Source organism: Electrophorus electricus, chromosome 1, assembly GCF_013358815.1.
Source record: "Electrophorus electricus isolate fEleEle1 chromosome 1, fEleEle1.pri, whole genome shotgun sequence".
NCBI classification, from domain to species: Eukaryota; Metazoa; Chordata; class Actinopteri; order Gymnotiformes; family Gymnotidae; genus Electrophorus; species Electrophorus electricus.
Window position 1 is genome coordinate 9538693 of NC_049535.1, and position 13435 is coordinate 9552127.

At 38.4% G+C, this 13435-nt stretch overlaps 1 protein-coding gene across 1 annotated transcript; it reads right to left on the reverse strand.

Moving 5' to 3' along the window:
- Positions 1–2: 2 nt before the first annotated feature.
- LOC113585567 lies at positions 3–11443 on the reverse strand. The gene is made up of 2 exons (XM_027023124.2): positions 10808–11443; positions 3–4279 (listed from the first exon to the last, which is right to left on the reverse strand). The coding sequence occupies exon 2, from the start codon at positions 4124–4126 to the stop codon at positions 962–964; it is 3165 nt and encodes a 1054-aa protein (XP_026878925.2). The 5' UTR covers positions 4127–4279; positions 10808–11443; the 3' UTR covers positions 3–961.
- Positions 11444–13435: the final 1992 nt, after the last annotated feature.

Below are 13435 nucleotides of genomic sequence, written 5' to 3' on the forward strand. Positions count from 1 at the left end.
AATACTGTGTATTAAGAGTGATCATTTATTTTTGCATTTTTCTATAAAGTGCAGCTCACATGAGTTGAGGAATCAGATTGCTTTGTAGTCCCCGAATTAACCCATTTACACTCCATAAATCAAATCCTCCATATGAAGTTGGCCATGCTTAAAACAGATTTAGTACAAAATGTCTGAAACATCCAGGCCACTAGAGATCAATATAATGACTATAATGACTGATTGATAACATGAAGAAGAAAGAAAGGCTCTGTATTTTTACCTATGAAGCTGCCAGAAAAACAGAGCTCAACCAAACCTCTTCCTGTTTCATCCACACACTGACTAGTGCTTCCATTAATTTAACGCTCAAATACGAGTAAGGTGTTTTATTATTCATGCATTTGGGGCTGTGAACTCTAAGACGGAGCAGTGGCTCCAACAGGTCTCAGAAATGACATCATGAATCTCAGTCCAGAAGAGCTCAATCCTGGGAGCACAGAAAATACTGCACCGCACTCGCAAACCCCCAAGCCTGAGTATTAGAAATGCAAAATTACAACATATACATCAAATTATTTTTATGTTGTTATACTGCAGTTACATAAACACTTTGTAATATCTGAAGCAGGGGATGAATACTGTAACATGTCTACAGGAAACAATTATTTCAGTTATTGAAGGTAACATTCTTGTAGTAGACAATTAAAAAGTACAAAAAACAAATACAATATAAAAATATGAAGAAAATGAAGATGGGAACCCCTGGAAGGTTCTTACAGATACATATGAACAAATAAAAAAGAACAGTTTTATTTAGTGTTCTTGCCCTTTAAGCAGTTTTTAACAGTAGTAACAGCACAGTAGTGATATTAAATATCATAAAAAGAGCAACAACACCAGTAGGTTACTGATTGAAATATCAGTATATATAAAAAAAATTCTAATGTTCCAAAAAAAAAAAAAAACCACAAAGTTTTTCTTACAAGACCATTTTTTCAGAGACTCCTTTTAGAACAAGTTCTGTGACTTGATATTTCTGCCCCTGGACTTTCTTTAGTTTCATTATGAATGAAGGACATTGACTTATGGGTTGGATTCTACTCTGGGGACAGAAGTCATGGGCTGCTGCAATCCATTTATAGTCTTTCAGAGTCTGAACTCCTGCACTCACCATCTGTACTAGAGGGTTTGGGTGGTTCAGAACCACAACAGGTTGGTTTGGTCCAGGAAGTTTGACCAGCTGATCTTCTTTTAATGGGGTTAACCATAGCTTTGCCATTTTACCTTTCTGTAAGATCTGTTGAAGATCTAACCTGACCTTTGATGACCTGTGTTTCTTAGCCCTCTTCTTTCCTTTTTTGTGTTTTTTGTGTGGGTGATGTATATCCATGTGTGACAGACCTGGCTGGACATCTTGCGCTGAATCCTTGTTTTCTGTTTCAGACCGTTTTCTCTTCAGAACCAGCTTTATGGCTGTTCCCTGCAGGTTTTGCTGGTTCGAGGTGCAGCAGAGAACTGGTCGAGCCGTTATGCTTTCTTCCTCAACTAATTTCTCCGAAATCTTCTCTGCAGATTCTAAAACTGAATAAAATTCCAGGCTTGGAATCCTGACCAAAGCTACTGTAGGATTCATGGATAAGGCATGAGAATTCTCTCTCTGCTCAGGCAAACTGATATCTGCCTCCAGCTTGGTTTTTAACTCATCGCTGGGTTGTGTGGTAAAACCCTTATTCAATGCAGGATCTGATGCTATTTCCTGTCGAGCATCTGACAAACTACTACACTGCTCAGTTGTAATCCTGTGCTTCAGATCATTAGCACATGTTTGGGAACTCTTCTCTAATATGTCACCTAGTGTCTCAGATACTAACCCTTCAGATATCTTCGTATCTTCATTTATCGTAAGTTTATCCTCATTCTCCTTTAGGCTCTGACTACATTTTTGAACAATTTTACTCAATGGTCCAGTTTCCTCCTCTGTTTTCAGATCATGTCTACATGCTAAGATATCTGTATTTTTTACATTTCCATTTGATCCTAAATTTGAAGATGTCAGGGCCTCACCAGCACATTTATGTAAAATCCCTACTCTGGTGTGAATGTGATTTAGAATTGCTTCAGGACCAGGGCACAGAGAGAAGACCGATGAGATCACAGGAAGGCCCTGGTAACTGGACTCTGCTTCTTCACGTTTGTTTGGTAATGCCGGCAGAGCTCTTCGGTCACACTCTAGACCTTCAGCTCTAATGTTCTTGCTAGCTGCATTCCAGGTAGTGGTCTTGTCTGCACTGTTCTGCTGTAGTAGTGGACTAACCAGTTCTGTGGTATTGGTAACAAATTTGTGCACAGTACATGGCTGATGAGTAAACCTTTGTGATTCTGAAGGATTAGGTGCTGGTTTTTCTAATGACCTCCATGCACCGTGGAATCCCACATTCGAAGATCCTGGTGTCTGCATTACACTTGCCTTGGAACAAAGCACCCTTTCATTTACCTCAGGTTCATCTTTTATAGTTACTGTGATATTTGTAGAATGTGCCTTTATATGAGATTCCTTGATCTGAGGCTCAGGTACACCATTTTCCGGTGTGGTGCAAACTCCACGGTCCAGTCTTTCTGGTTGATCCTCCTCGGTAGTAACTCTACATTTGAAGGAGAGCCGGCCTGCTGTACCAGCTGCAGTGGCGCTCTTTGACTCTCCCAGGGGAGGGCCACCTGGCAGCTGCGGGACTAACCGAAGCTCCAATTCTCGAGTTCCACTGACATTTTTTACCTCCACCAATTCAACAAGGCAGCCTGCAGGAATGGTAATCTCTTCAGGGCATGATACTGTCAGGGGTCTGTTGTGCTGGATTGGCTGGTTTAAAGGTGATAGCAATTCTACTTGGACACTGGACTGTGTAATTGACTTAAACTTCTCTAAGGGTGGCTTCGCAAGGATGGGATGAGTCTTTGCTACATTCAGCTTTTCTATATTCCGAGTCCCATGTGCAGAGGATGATGCTCCCGGCCCAAACTGCTCCACTAGCATGCTGGGATGTGCTCCAGAAGACCTTTGCACTTCATGGACCACTGGAATATTCCGTACAGCTCCTGAATGAACCGGCCTCTGAACAGCTGGAGCCTCCGCCACATTACGAACTTCAGCAGTCCTGGGCTCCACGACCTGCAAAGTGCTGCTGAGAAATGTCTTTAGAGGAGCATTATTTACAGCTGGCAGACCAACCTGAAATTTTGGGACTGTTTTTGACTGAATTACCATCTTCTCTGCAGTAGCTTTCACCTGACTCTGAAGCAGTGGCCTCTGCTGAATGGTGCGATCTGCATAGATGCCAAAATGAACCCTGGGAAATGCATTTGGCGTAACATTTTTTTCCAAGGACATTTTTCCTGCAGGTCTATTGATATACTCAGTGGTTTTACCTGCATTCTGACCTGCTTCATCAGCAATAACACTTGGCTGGTTACTAATGTCTTGTGTAACTTTAGTCACTGCATGAGCAGTACCAGGAACACTATAGATCTGTGTTTTAGTAATAGGTAAGACACAAGCTGTGCTGTTAACTGAATGATCAGCTGTACTGGAAATAAGATGAGTCTGGCTACTGATCATTTGGTGAACAGGTTTGGCAACAATATATGGTGCACTGACCCTTGACTGACCTACATGAAGGAACTGATTGGACTTCCTTCCTGTTGAAGAGCTCACCAATTTTCTTTGGTTGTCAAGGCAAAGGTCTGTAGTTCTTTTTTGAGACAGGTGTTCTATTTTTGTAGTAGGTAGAGCACAATCAGTGGTGAAACTTCCATCTGGAGCCTTCCCATGTATTCGCTGAATGTGTTTTACCATGTAGTCCCTCCTCACAGCTCCATAGTCACACCAATTACACCTATACGGGAATGAGCCTTTGTGTGTAACACTGTGCCGTTGAGACTCCACCCTGGAGTACGAGACGTGGCTGCAGAGTGTGCAGGAGAAGGTCACTTCCTCGTGGTGGGCCACATGCCTTTCGAATAGATCAACGTCCTTGGTCGAGAAACGACATTTCTCACAACAGAGACGCCTGTTGACGTTTGCCGCTTTGGCCTTATTTTCCACAAACAAGATGAAATTTTGTTGTAAACCAACTGAATTCATGTTCATGACCAAAACTTATTTACAAAATATAAATTCCAAATCTTCTCTGCTGGTTATTTTGGTTCACAACTATGTATGCACTACTGGAGGATTCAATAAACTAGATGTCCTTTTGTGACAGCAGCAAGCTGTGATCAGGGATAAACACTCCAAGCCAACCTAGACAATAAAGAGAAAAGAAAATATATATAATTATATGGCTTTATTCAATAATGTAGCAAGCAAGAAAAACATAGCAATACAGTTTCTGTAATTTAGCACAGCTGCAAATGTATTTTTATAACATAACATTACAATATACTGACACTTTGAAAGAATTTCTGATTTTGGGCTCCCACCGTGTAGTCAGAGACTGTAGGCTAGACCTGGTTAACCAGCTGAATATAAGCTATAAACTGCACAGATGATTCCGCTCTGAATACTTTTTAAAATATGAACTGTGCATCCTCTGATTTAACCAGAGAGTTTGCTTAGCCTCTATTTAAACAGCATGGATTCTGCTTTGGACCGAGACAGGTTCAGACAAGTAAAGCCATGTCGATGTGATTCTACTTCCAGCCTGCTCCACATTGACTACCTGGGCAGTTACGTTTGACACTGAGACTGTCACATCCACACCCACACAGAAAAATGGTAAAAGGCGATAGAGAAAAAAGAAAATTCAAAACACTCCTTTTAATGTTGGTTTTGGCTGCAAAAAAATTGGAAGGTGCCTGGTAATTGTACCATTCTTTGCAGAAATATTTATTTTTCATACATTTTAAACAGTAGCTGTGCAGGGCCTTCAAGTTAGTTTCACATTAAAATACCCTGGAGTTTTATGTTCAAAAATACATACTTTATTCAACATATTCGATTATAATTAATACGAACTCTCCAAACAGCTGCATCACAGGTACACCCCTACTTGTTAGGGTGTTTGGTACTATGGAGGTGTACCAAAAGACACTTCATTCAGTACACCTACTATAGAGGTGTACCTAAAGACACTTCATTCAGTACACCTACTATAGAGGTGTACCTAATGACACTTCATTAAGTCCTACTATAGAGGTGTACCTAAAGACACTTCATTAAGTCCTACTATAGAGGTGTACCTAATGACACTTCATTAAGTCCTACTATAGAGGTGTACCTAATGACACTTCATTAAGTCCTACTATAGAGATGTACCTAATGACACTTCATTCAGTCCTACTATAGAGGTGTACCTAATGACACTTCATTCAGTCCTACTATAGAGGTGTACCAAAAGACACTTCATTCAGTACACCTACTATAGAGGTGTACCTAATGACACTTCATTCAGTCCTACTATAGAGGTGTACCTAAAGACACTTCATTAAGTCCTACTATAGAGGTGTACCTAATGACACTTCATTCAGTCCTACTATAGAGGTGTACCTAATGACACTTCATTAAGTCCTACTATAGAGGTGTACCTAAAGACACTTCATTAAGTCCTACTATAGAGGTGTACCTAATGACACTTCATTCAGTCCTACTATAGAGGTGTACCTAATGACACTTCATTAAGTCCTACTATAGAGGTGTACCAAAAGACACTTCATTCAGTACACCTACTATAGAGGTGTACCTAATGACACTTCATTAAGTCCTACTATAGAGGTGTACCTAATGACACTTCATTAAGTCCTACTATAGAGGTGTACCTAATGACACTTCATTCAGTCCTACTATAGAGGTGTACCTAAAGACACTTCATTAAGTACACCTACTATAGAGGTGTACCTAAAGACACTTCATTAAGTCCTACTATAGAGGTGTACCTAAAGACACTTCATTAAGTCCTACTATAGAGGTGTACCTAATGACACTTCATTAAGTACACCTACTATAGAGGTGTACCTAATGACACTTCATTAAGTCCTACTATAGAGGTGTACCTAAAGACACTTCATTAAGTCCTACTATAGAGGTGTACCTAAAGACACTTCATTAAGTACACCTACTATAGAGGTGTACCTAAAGACACTTCATTAAGTCCTACTATAGAGGTGTACCTAATGACACTTCATTAAGTCCTACTATAGAGGTGTACCTAATGACACTTCATTCAGTCCTACTATAGAGGTGTACCTAAAGACACTTCATTAAGTCCTACTATAGAGGTGTACCTAATGACACTTCATTAAGTACACCTACTATAGAGGTGTACCTAAAGACACCTCATTAAGTACACCTACTATAGAGGTGTACCTAAAGACACTTCATTAAGTACACCTACTATAGAGGTGTACCTAATGACACTTCATTAAGTCCTACTATAGAGGTGTACCTAAAGACACTTCATTAAGTCCTACTATAGAGATGTACCTAATGACACTTCATTAAGTACACCTACTATAGAGGTGTACCTAAAGACACTTCATTAAGTCCTACTATAGAGGTGTACCTAAAGACACTTCATTAAGTACACCAACTATAGAGGTGTACCTAAAGACACTTCATTAAGTCCTACTATAGAGGTGTACCTAATGACACTTCATTAAGTCCTACTATAGAGGTGTACCTAAAGACACTTCATTAAGTCCTACTATAGAGGTGTACCTAAAGACACTTCATTAAGTCCTACTATAGAGGTGTACCTAATGACACTTCATTAAGTACACCTACTATAGAGGTGTACCTAAAGACACTTCATTAAGTCCTACTATAGAGGTGTACCTAATGACACTTCATTAAGTACACCTACTATAGAGGTGTACCTAATGACACTTCATTAAGTCCTACTATAGAGGTGTACCTAAAGACACTTCATTAAGTCCTACTATAGAGGTGTACCTAATGACACTTCATTAAGTACACCTACTATAGAGGTGTACCTAATGACACTTCATTAAGTCCTACTATAGAGGTGTACCTAAAGACACTTCATTAAGTCCTACTATAGAGGTGTACCTAATGACACTTCATTAAGTACACCTACTATAGAGGTGTACCTAAAGACACTTCATTAAGTCCTACTATAGAGGTGTACCTAATGACACTTCATTAAGTCCTACTATAGAGGTGTACCTAATGACACTTCATTAAGTCCTACTATAGAGGTGTACCTAATGACACTTCATTAAGTCCTACTATAGAGGTGTACCTAATGACACTTCATTAAGTACACCTACTATAGAGGTGTACCTAATGACACTTCATTAAATCCTACTATAGAGGTGTACCTAAAGACACTTCATTAAGTCCTACTATAGAGGTGTACCTAATGACACTTCATTAAGTACACCTACTATAGAGGTGTACCTAAAGACACTTCATTAAGTCCTACTATAGAGGTGTACCTAATGACACTTCATTAAGTCCTACTATAGAGGTGTACCTAATGACACTTCATTAAGTCCTACTATAGAGGTGTACCTAATGACACTTCATTAAGTCCTACTATAGAGGTGTACCTAATGACACTTCATTAAGTCCTACTATAGAGGTGTACCTAATGACACTTCATTAAGTCCTACTATAGAGGTGTACCTAATGACACTTCATTAAGTACACCTACTATAGTGGTGTACCCTTTTTGCATAAACCATCTTTACATTCTCATAGCTAATTCCCCACATGCACATATATCACATTCATCTTGTATAAACCATTAGATTACAGAACCCCAGCCCTGAGAAATTCATTTTACTCTGTGAACAATGAAGGGGATCTGGTTCTGTTTTACTGCTTTGTCATCACCATTCTTGTGTATGACTAGGCAGACAAACATGTGGAATAATGCATATAAATCCAGCCTGACATTAATTTGGAACTATTACAATCACCAAAAGCTTTAAACTAAAAAGTTGAAATATATGTAGCTATGTTCATTTTTTGTACTTAATCTTTTCTGACGTCACTCGCACCTCTCAAATAAAATAATCAGGTACTGCAAATAAATAGAGAGCATAGGCTCACTCAAAGGAGAAAAACCTTTACCACATTAACCAAAGTGGAACTTTTTGGAAAAGAATTAGAAAGATCTGACACTGTCCTGATATGTGCACTAGTGTCACTTACCCTTAACACTGTTTTGTTACATGTACTGCTGTCACTTAGGCTTAACGCTGTTTTGTTACATGTACCGCTGTCACTTAGCCTTAACACTATTTTGTTACATTTACTGCTGTCACTTAGCCTTAACGCTGTTTTGTTACATGTACTGCTGTCCCTTAGCCTTAACACTGTTTTGTTACATGCACTGCTGTCACTTAGCCTAACACTGTTTTGTTACATGTACTGTTGTTACTTAGCCTTAACAGTGTTTTGTTACATGTACTGCTGTCACTTAGGCATAACACTGTTTTGTTACATGTACTGCTGTCACTTAACCTTAACACTGTTTTGTTACATGCACTGCTGTCACTTAGCTTTAACACTGTTTTGTTACATGTACTGCTGTTACATAGCCTTAATACTGTTTTGTTACATGTACTGCTGTCACTTAGCCTGAACACTGTTTTGTTACATGTACTGCTGTCACTTAGCCTTAACACGGTTTTGTTACATGTACTGCTGTTACTTAGCCTTAACACTGTTTTGTTACATGTACTGCTGTCACTTAGGCTTAACACTGTTTTGTTACGTGTACTGCTGTTACTTAGCCTTAATACTGTTTTGCTATGTGTACTGCTGTTACTTGGCATTAACAGTTTTGTTATGTGTACTGTTGTTATTTATCCTTACACTGTTCTGTTACATATGCTGTTGTTACTTAGCCTTAACACTGTTGTTACATATACTACTGTTACTTACCCATAGCACTGTTCTATGTACTGCTTTTACCTACCCTTAACACTGTTTTGTTACATGTACTGCTGTTATTTGGCCTCAACACTGTTCTATGTACTGCCATTACTTTGCCTTAACAAAATGTTATGTGTACTGCTGCTGCTTAGCCTTAACACTGTTTTGTTACATGTACAGCTGTTATTTACCCTTAACACTGCTGTTACTTATCCTTAATTTTTGCCACTATTCAACATAATTCTTTCTCTTTCAGCAACAGAGATGGAAGCTACAAGACTTAAAAGCAAACGAAACAAATGTATTTATCACTTCACTTTCAGTGTGTTAATCTATCCCTACTCCATAAAGAAAATAGTTATCTCTGGCTAACTAGTTATTATGTTTAAGATGTAGCAGTTAGTCTGCAAATTTTGGTCATATAGCTACCTAAGATTGCTGATACATTCAGACAAAATAAGCAGCATACATAAGAAGCATTGCATAATTACACAATTTTATATTTACATTTTTTTATAAAACAATATTAATTCACTGTAGATTGCTCTAAGACACATTGCACATTGCAGGACACATTGCAGTGACACTGGTCTCAATGACTTATTCTATCAGTACTGCTTGAAGTTTTTTAAATTAATGTTGTTTAGATGAAAGAACAAGGACAGTATCAGCGATGCGAAGCAACACAGCGACTGCAGCGCAAACAGCGCCCCCTTACGGCCACATATGTTAACCGCGAGTGAGTGTGTGAGTGAGTGAGTTACAAGCAAGGTCAATGAGTTAATTCCCATATAAAAATATAATTAAAGCAGCAAACATTTGTATTCAGTTCAGTAATTCTCATAATCATAGCTCCAGAAGACATAAAGCTTCATGTAGCCTAACAATAAAATATTTTTTAAAAATCCAACCAACCTCATAAAAATGGGGTATTTCATTTTTTAAGTACCTAAACCATTTATGTTTAATATTAAGTAGATGCACAGGAGAAATTCAAATCCTAAAATATGTGAATGGGTGAAGAAACGGAGCAACTGTCAGATATGTAAATGTAAATAGGTAAATGCTTATTTAGCATTTACATGCTGACACGGCTATTTACCCATTTGATTTCTCATACAATCCTAATAGCATAATGCATATTTAATAACTATAACAAAGGCGTTTGATAACGCTTTGTACTGGCTGCGGGATATAAACACGAGTCGTGCTGCTCTAATTTGCATCATGTGTGCTGGTATAGATGTGCATTAGATTGCTATTAAAAATAAGCCGCGTTAGGTTAGGATACGTTCATGTCTTTATTCCCTCGACAGTCTAACGTTATGGATTATGCAATAGGCGGCAAAATCTTTAAAAATCTCATTTCTGAGTTGTGCAGTAATTAACAGCGCCATTCTAAACCGAACTCAGTTCTACACCTGTAGATAAACTGAAATTATGCTGTGACTGAATCAGTCACCACTAATATTCATAAGATATTGATTAGGATGTCAAATAAATACATGCAGTTAATGACTAAATAAGGCGAAGCACACGAGTGAGCCCGAAACAGATTACGACATAACGCGCTTCCTCCGCGATTACTGATCCCGTATAGGATTACTGATCCCGTACAGACTACGGTCACGTTAGTCTGCGTCTCGAGTCTCCGCGGCCGTCCAAGAACTGATGGACGGGACCGTTGACGGTAGTTTACGGGCTACTAACCTACCAAATTACCGCCAGCTTGCGTTAAAAGACGATACAGACCAAACAAACAAGCCAGTGTGGTGGACTTTTCAGTTCTGAAATGAAGTACATGAAGATCTCTGCTCGAACGGCCAACGTTTTCATGAAGCCAGACAACAGACAATTATTTGCAGCTCCAGACGCCGCCATGTCAAGCACCCGCCCCCACCGGACGAAACCGAATCCGTGCGCACAAACCTGGTCGGTAGCTCTGGGTTTCTGAAATAAGACATCGATCAATGTCTGTAAGACGTCGCCTCATGGTCTGTTAATGGTCGTTTATCCACATATATTGTTTCATTGTTATAAAAACAAGGAGCCTTCCGTGGCAAAAGGACGGGTCACTCGGTGCGCGGATTTCATTGGCTGTTAGCTCTTCACTACAGTAGAGCTCTACCGATACACGCGCGCTCTGGCGTTAACCCTCTACGTCCCGGAACGGTCGCTTTAAGGTCTGAATGGGTGCCGTTAGCATGTTGAACTCTTCAAGAATTAAACTTCGATTTTTAGCTTTTTTTTCAACACCGGATCTAATAATACATATATTTGACTGTTCAAAATGTGTCTTGGTCAGTCTCAGGCATCTTTGGTTTATTTTTACAAGGTTAAAGTAGAAGATGGTTGCAATTTTCTCAGTGCTGTTAGCAAAACTCCTGTGTCATCCAGAAAGCATGTTTAAAAGCATGTCAACTAATTCCTTTGTTTTCCCCTCAATAAAGTGTGCATTGTAAATAAATGGTTGGTTACATGTTCAAATAATTGATATTTGTGACTAAAATAACTATAAATGCACTGTAAAAGTACTTTTCTAAAAATGCAAAACCATTTTTCGGAAAACTCAAATTTATTAAAAAAAATGTTTGCATGTCATTTATTAAAACAATTGGATAAATGAAGGACCAATTATAATTTTTAAAAAGAAGTGATTTACCTTTATTTTTTAGAATAACACTTTAAGAACACTGGGTAACAGGAATGTGTGACTGTGTGTGTGTGTGCAGGTATGTACGTGTGGTTTTGTGTGTGTGTGTGTGTGTGTGTGTGTGATTGTCCTTTTCCTTCTGCCTGATTCCTTGTACTTCTCCTGTTTCTTCTCTAAATATCTCTCTCCTTTCTGGGTCATCATCATGAGCACTATAGTGCTGTTGCCTCTCTGCCGCACTTAGTGGATTGGCTCCATATATTCACATTGTTAAACTAATCTTAAACAGCAACAAGTGGAAAAACAGGTGAATAGTGTTATACTGACTAATATTCTGACTCAGATGAGGGTTAAGGGCCTTGCTCAGGAACCCAACAGTGGCAACCTGGCAATGGTAGATGTGAACTGGCAACCTTCCAATTACAAGTTAAGTACCTTAACCTAACATTATCAAATATACAGAAGACAAACATGAGAGAACTTACTTTTGGTCTTCCTGTGTCCTTGAGTAGGTCCAGATGAGGCAATTTATTTATTAACATGTGACTTTTGGAATGTTTAAATTTTTAAAGAAGGGGGATTGTTTTAGGGTAATAGGACTTGACTAAATTACAATATTATGGATTTCTTGTGACAAAAATATATAAAAGGCTAAGATGGGATATAGAGTCACAACAATGTAAAAACAACAATGTAAAAACAATTTTCATTCTAAAGAATTTTAACCATTATATTTCATGGTACACAGGAAACAAATGTTATTTTTTCAGTGTTGCATGTGGTTTTTATTATTTAAAAAAAATATTTATCTTAAATTTGTTATTGCACCAATATGTAGGTCACTTTGCTTAACAATACAATGTATTGTACAGTTAATTTTAACTGCATATATATACATATATTGTCCTTGGGACAGAAATGGCACCCATTCGATGGAATGGCCCTTAACAAACATGTTTTTATGGTTCTAAGATTCACATTTTGGAGTCTTGTGTGTAAAGAGGACAAGTGTAACAAAAGCTAATCCATTTTGCTTGGCAAAATCAAGGGGATGTTTATTGTTTTCCTGTTTTTAATGGAATTTGATGGGCTTTGGCAAAAAAAAAAACAAAAAAAAAAACCGCTTTGGCAAAGCTTCAGCCACTCCCTAAATGGGCATTTGAACATACTCATATCAATATACTGCTATCATTTTTTATTTTATTACATATTAGTTATTTTATAATTATTTTATTATTATTATCACAATTTGATTATTACAGATTTATTCACTGGATCACTGTGAGGCTTGACTAGTCGAAGTGCATTAAGTGTTTAACTCAAGGTTAATTGATTAGGTTGGTGTGTAGCATCATATAAAAAACTAAATTGGTGTCAGATACAAGGAATTCGCTGTTGCTCCAACGCTAATTTCCACTTTCCAAAACCAGTGTTTTGAAGATATTGGTGTATTGTGGGTCACAAGAGTTCTGGATATTTATCATGTCGAAACTAGCCATGTTGTTGTGTTAAAACACCGAATGAAGCAAATTTATATCCTCCTTTAGCGCAGGCATCATTAAAATGTGTCTAGACAGCGTGGTGACATAAATATACAGATTAAGACTTCAACTAGTGACACCATCATAAAATCCTTAGCTAACTTCACGCACACACCCAAAACACTTCAGCCAGATGCTGTCGCCTAAGGTCTACAAGGCACAGGACACATTAATAATGTAGACCACACAACACGTTCAGGGTTCTAAACTATAACATAACCAAACTGCACAAACATATGTCATATATCACATATAACACATATGCTATAACACTTAGCATATGCGTTTTCCCCCCCTAACGTCACTTCCTCATACATGCGTGGGTCTGCTAAAGAGCGCGCGGCGCAGCGACTCTTTACCATA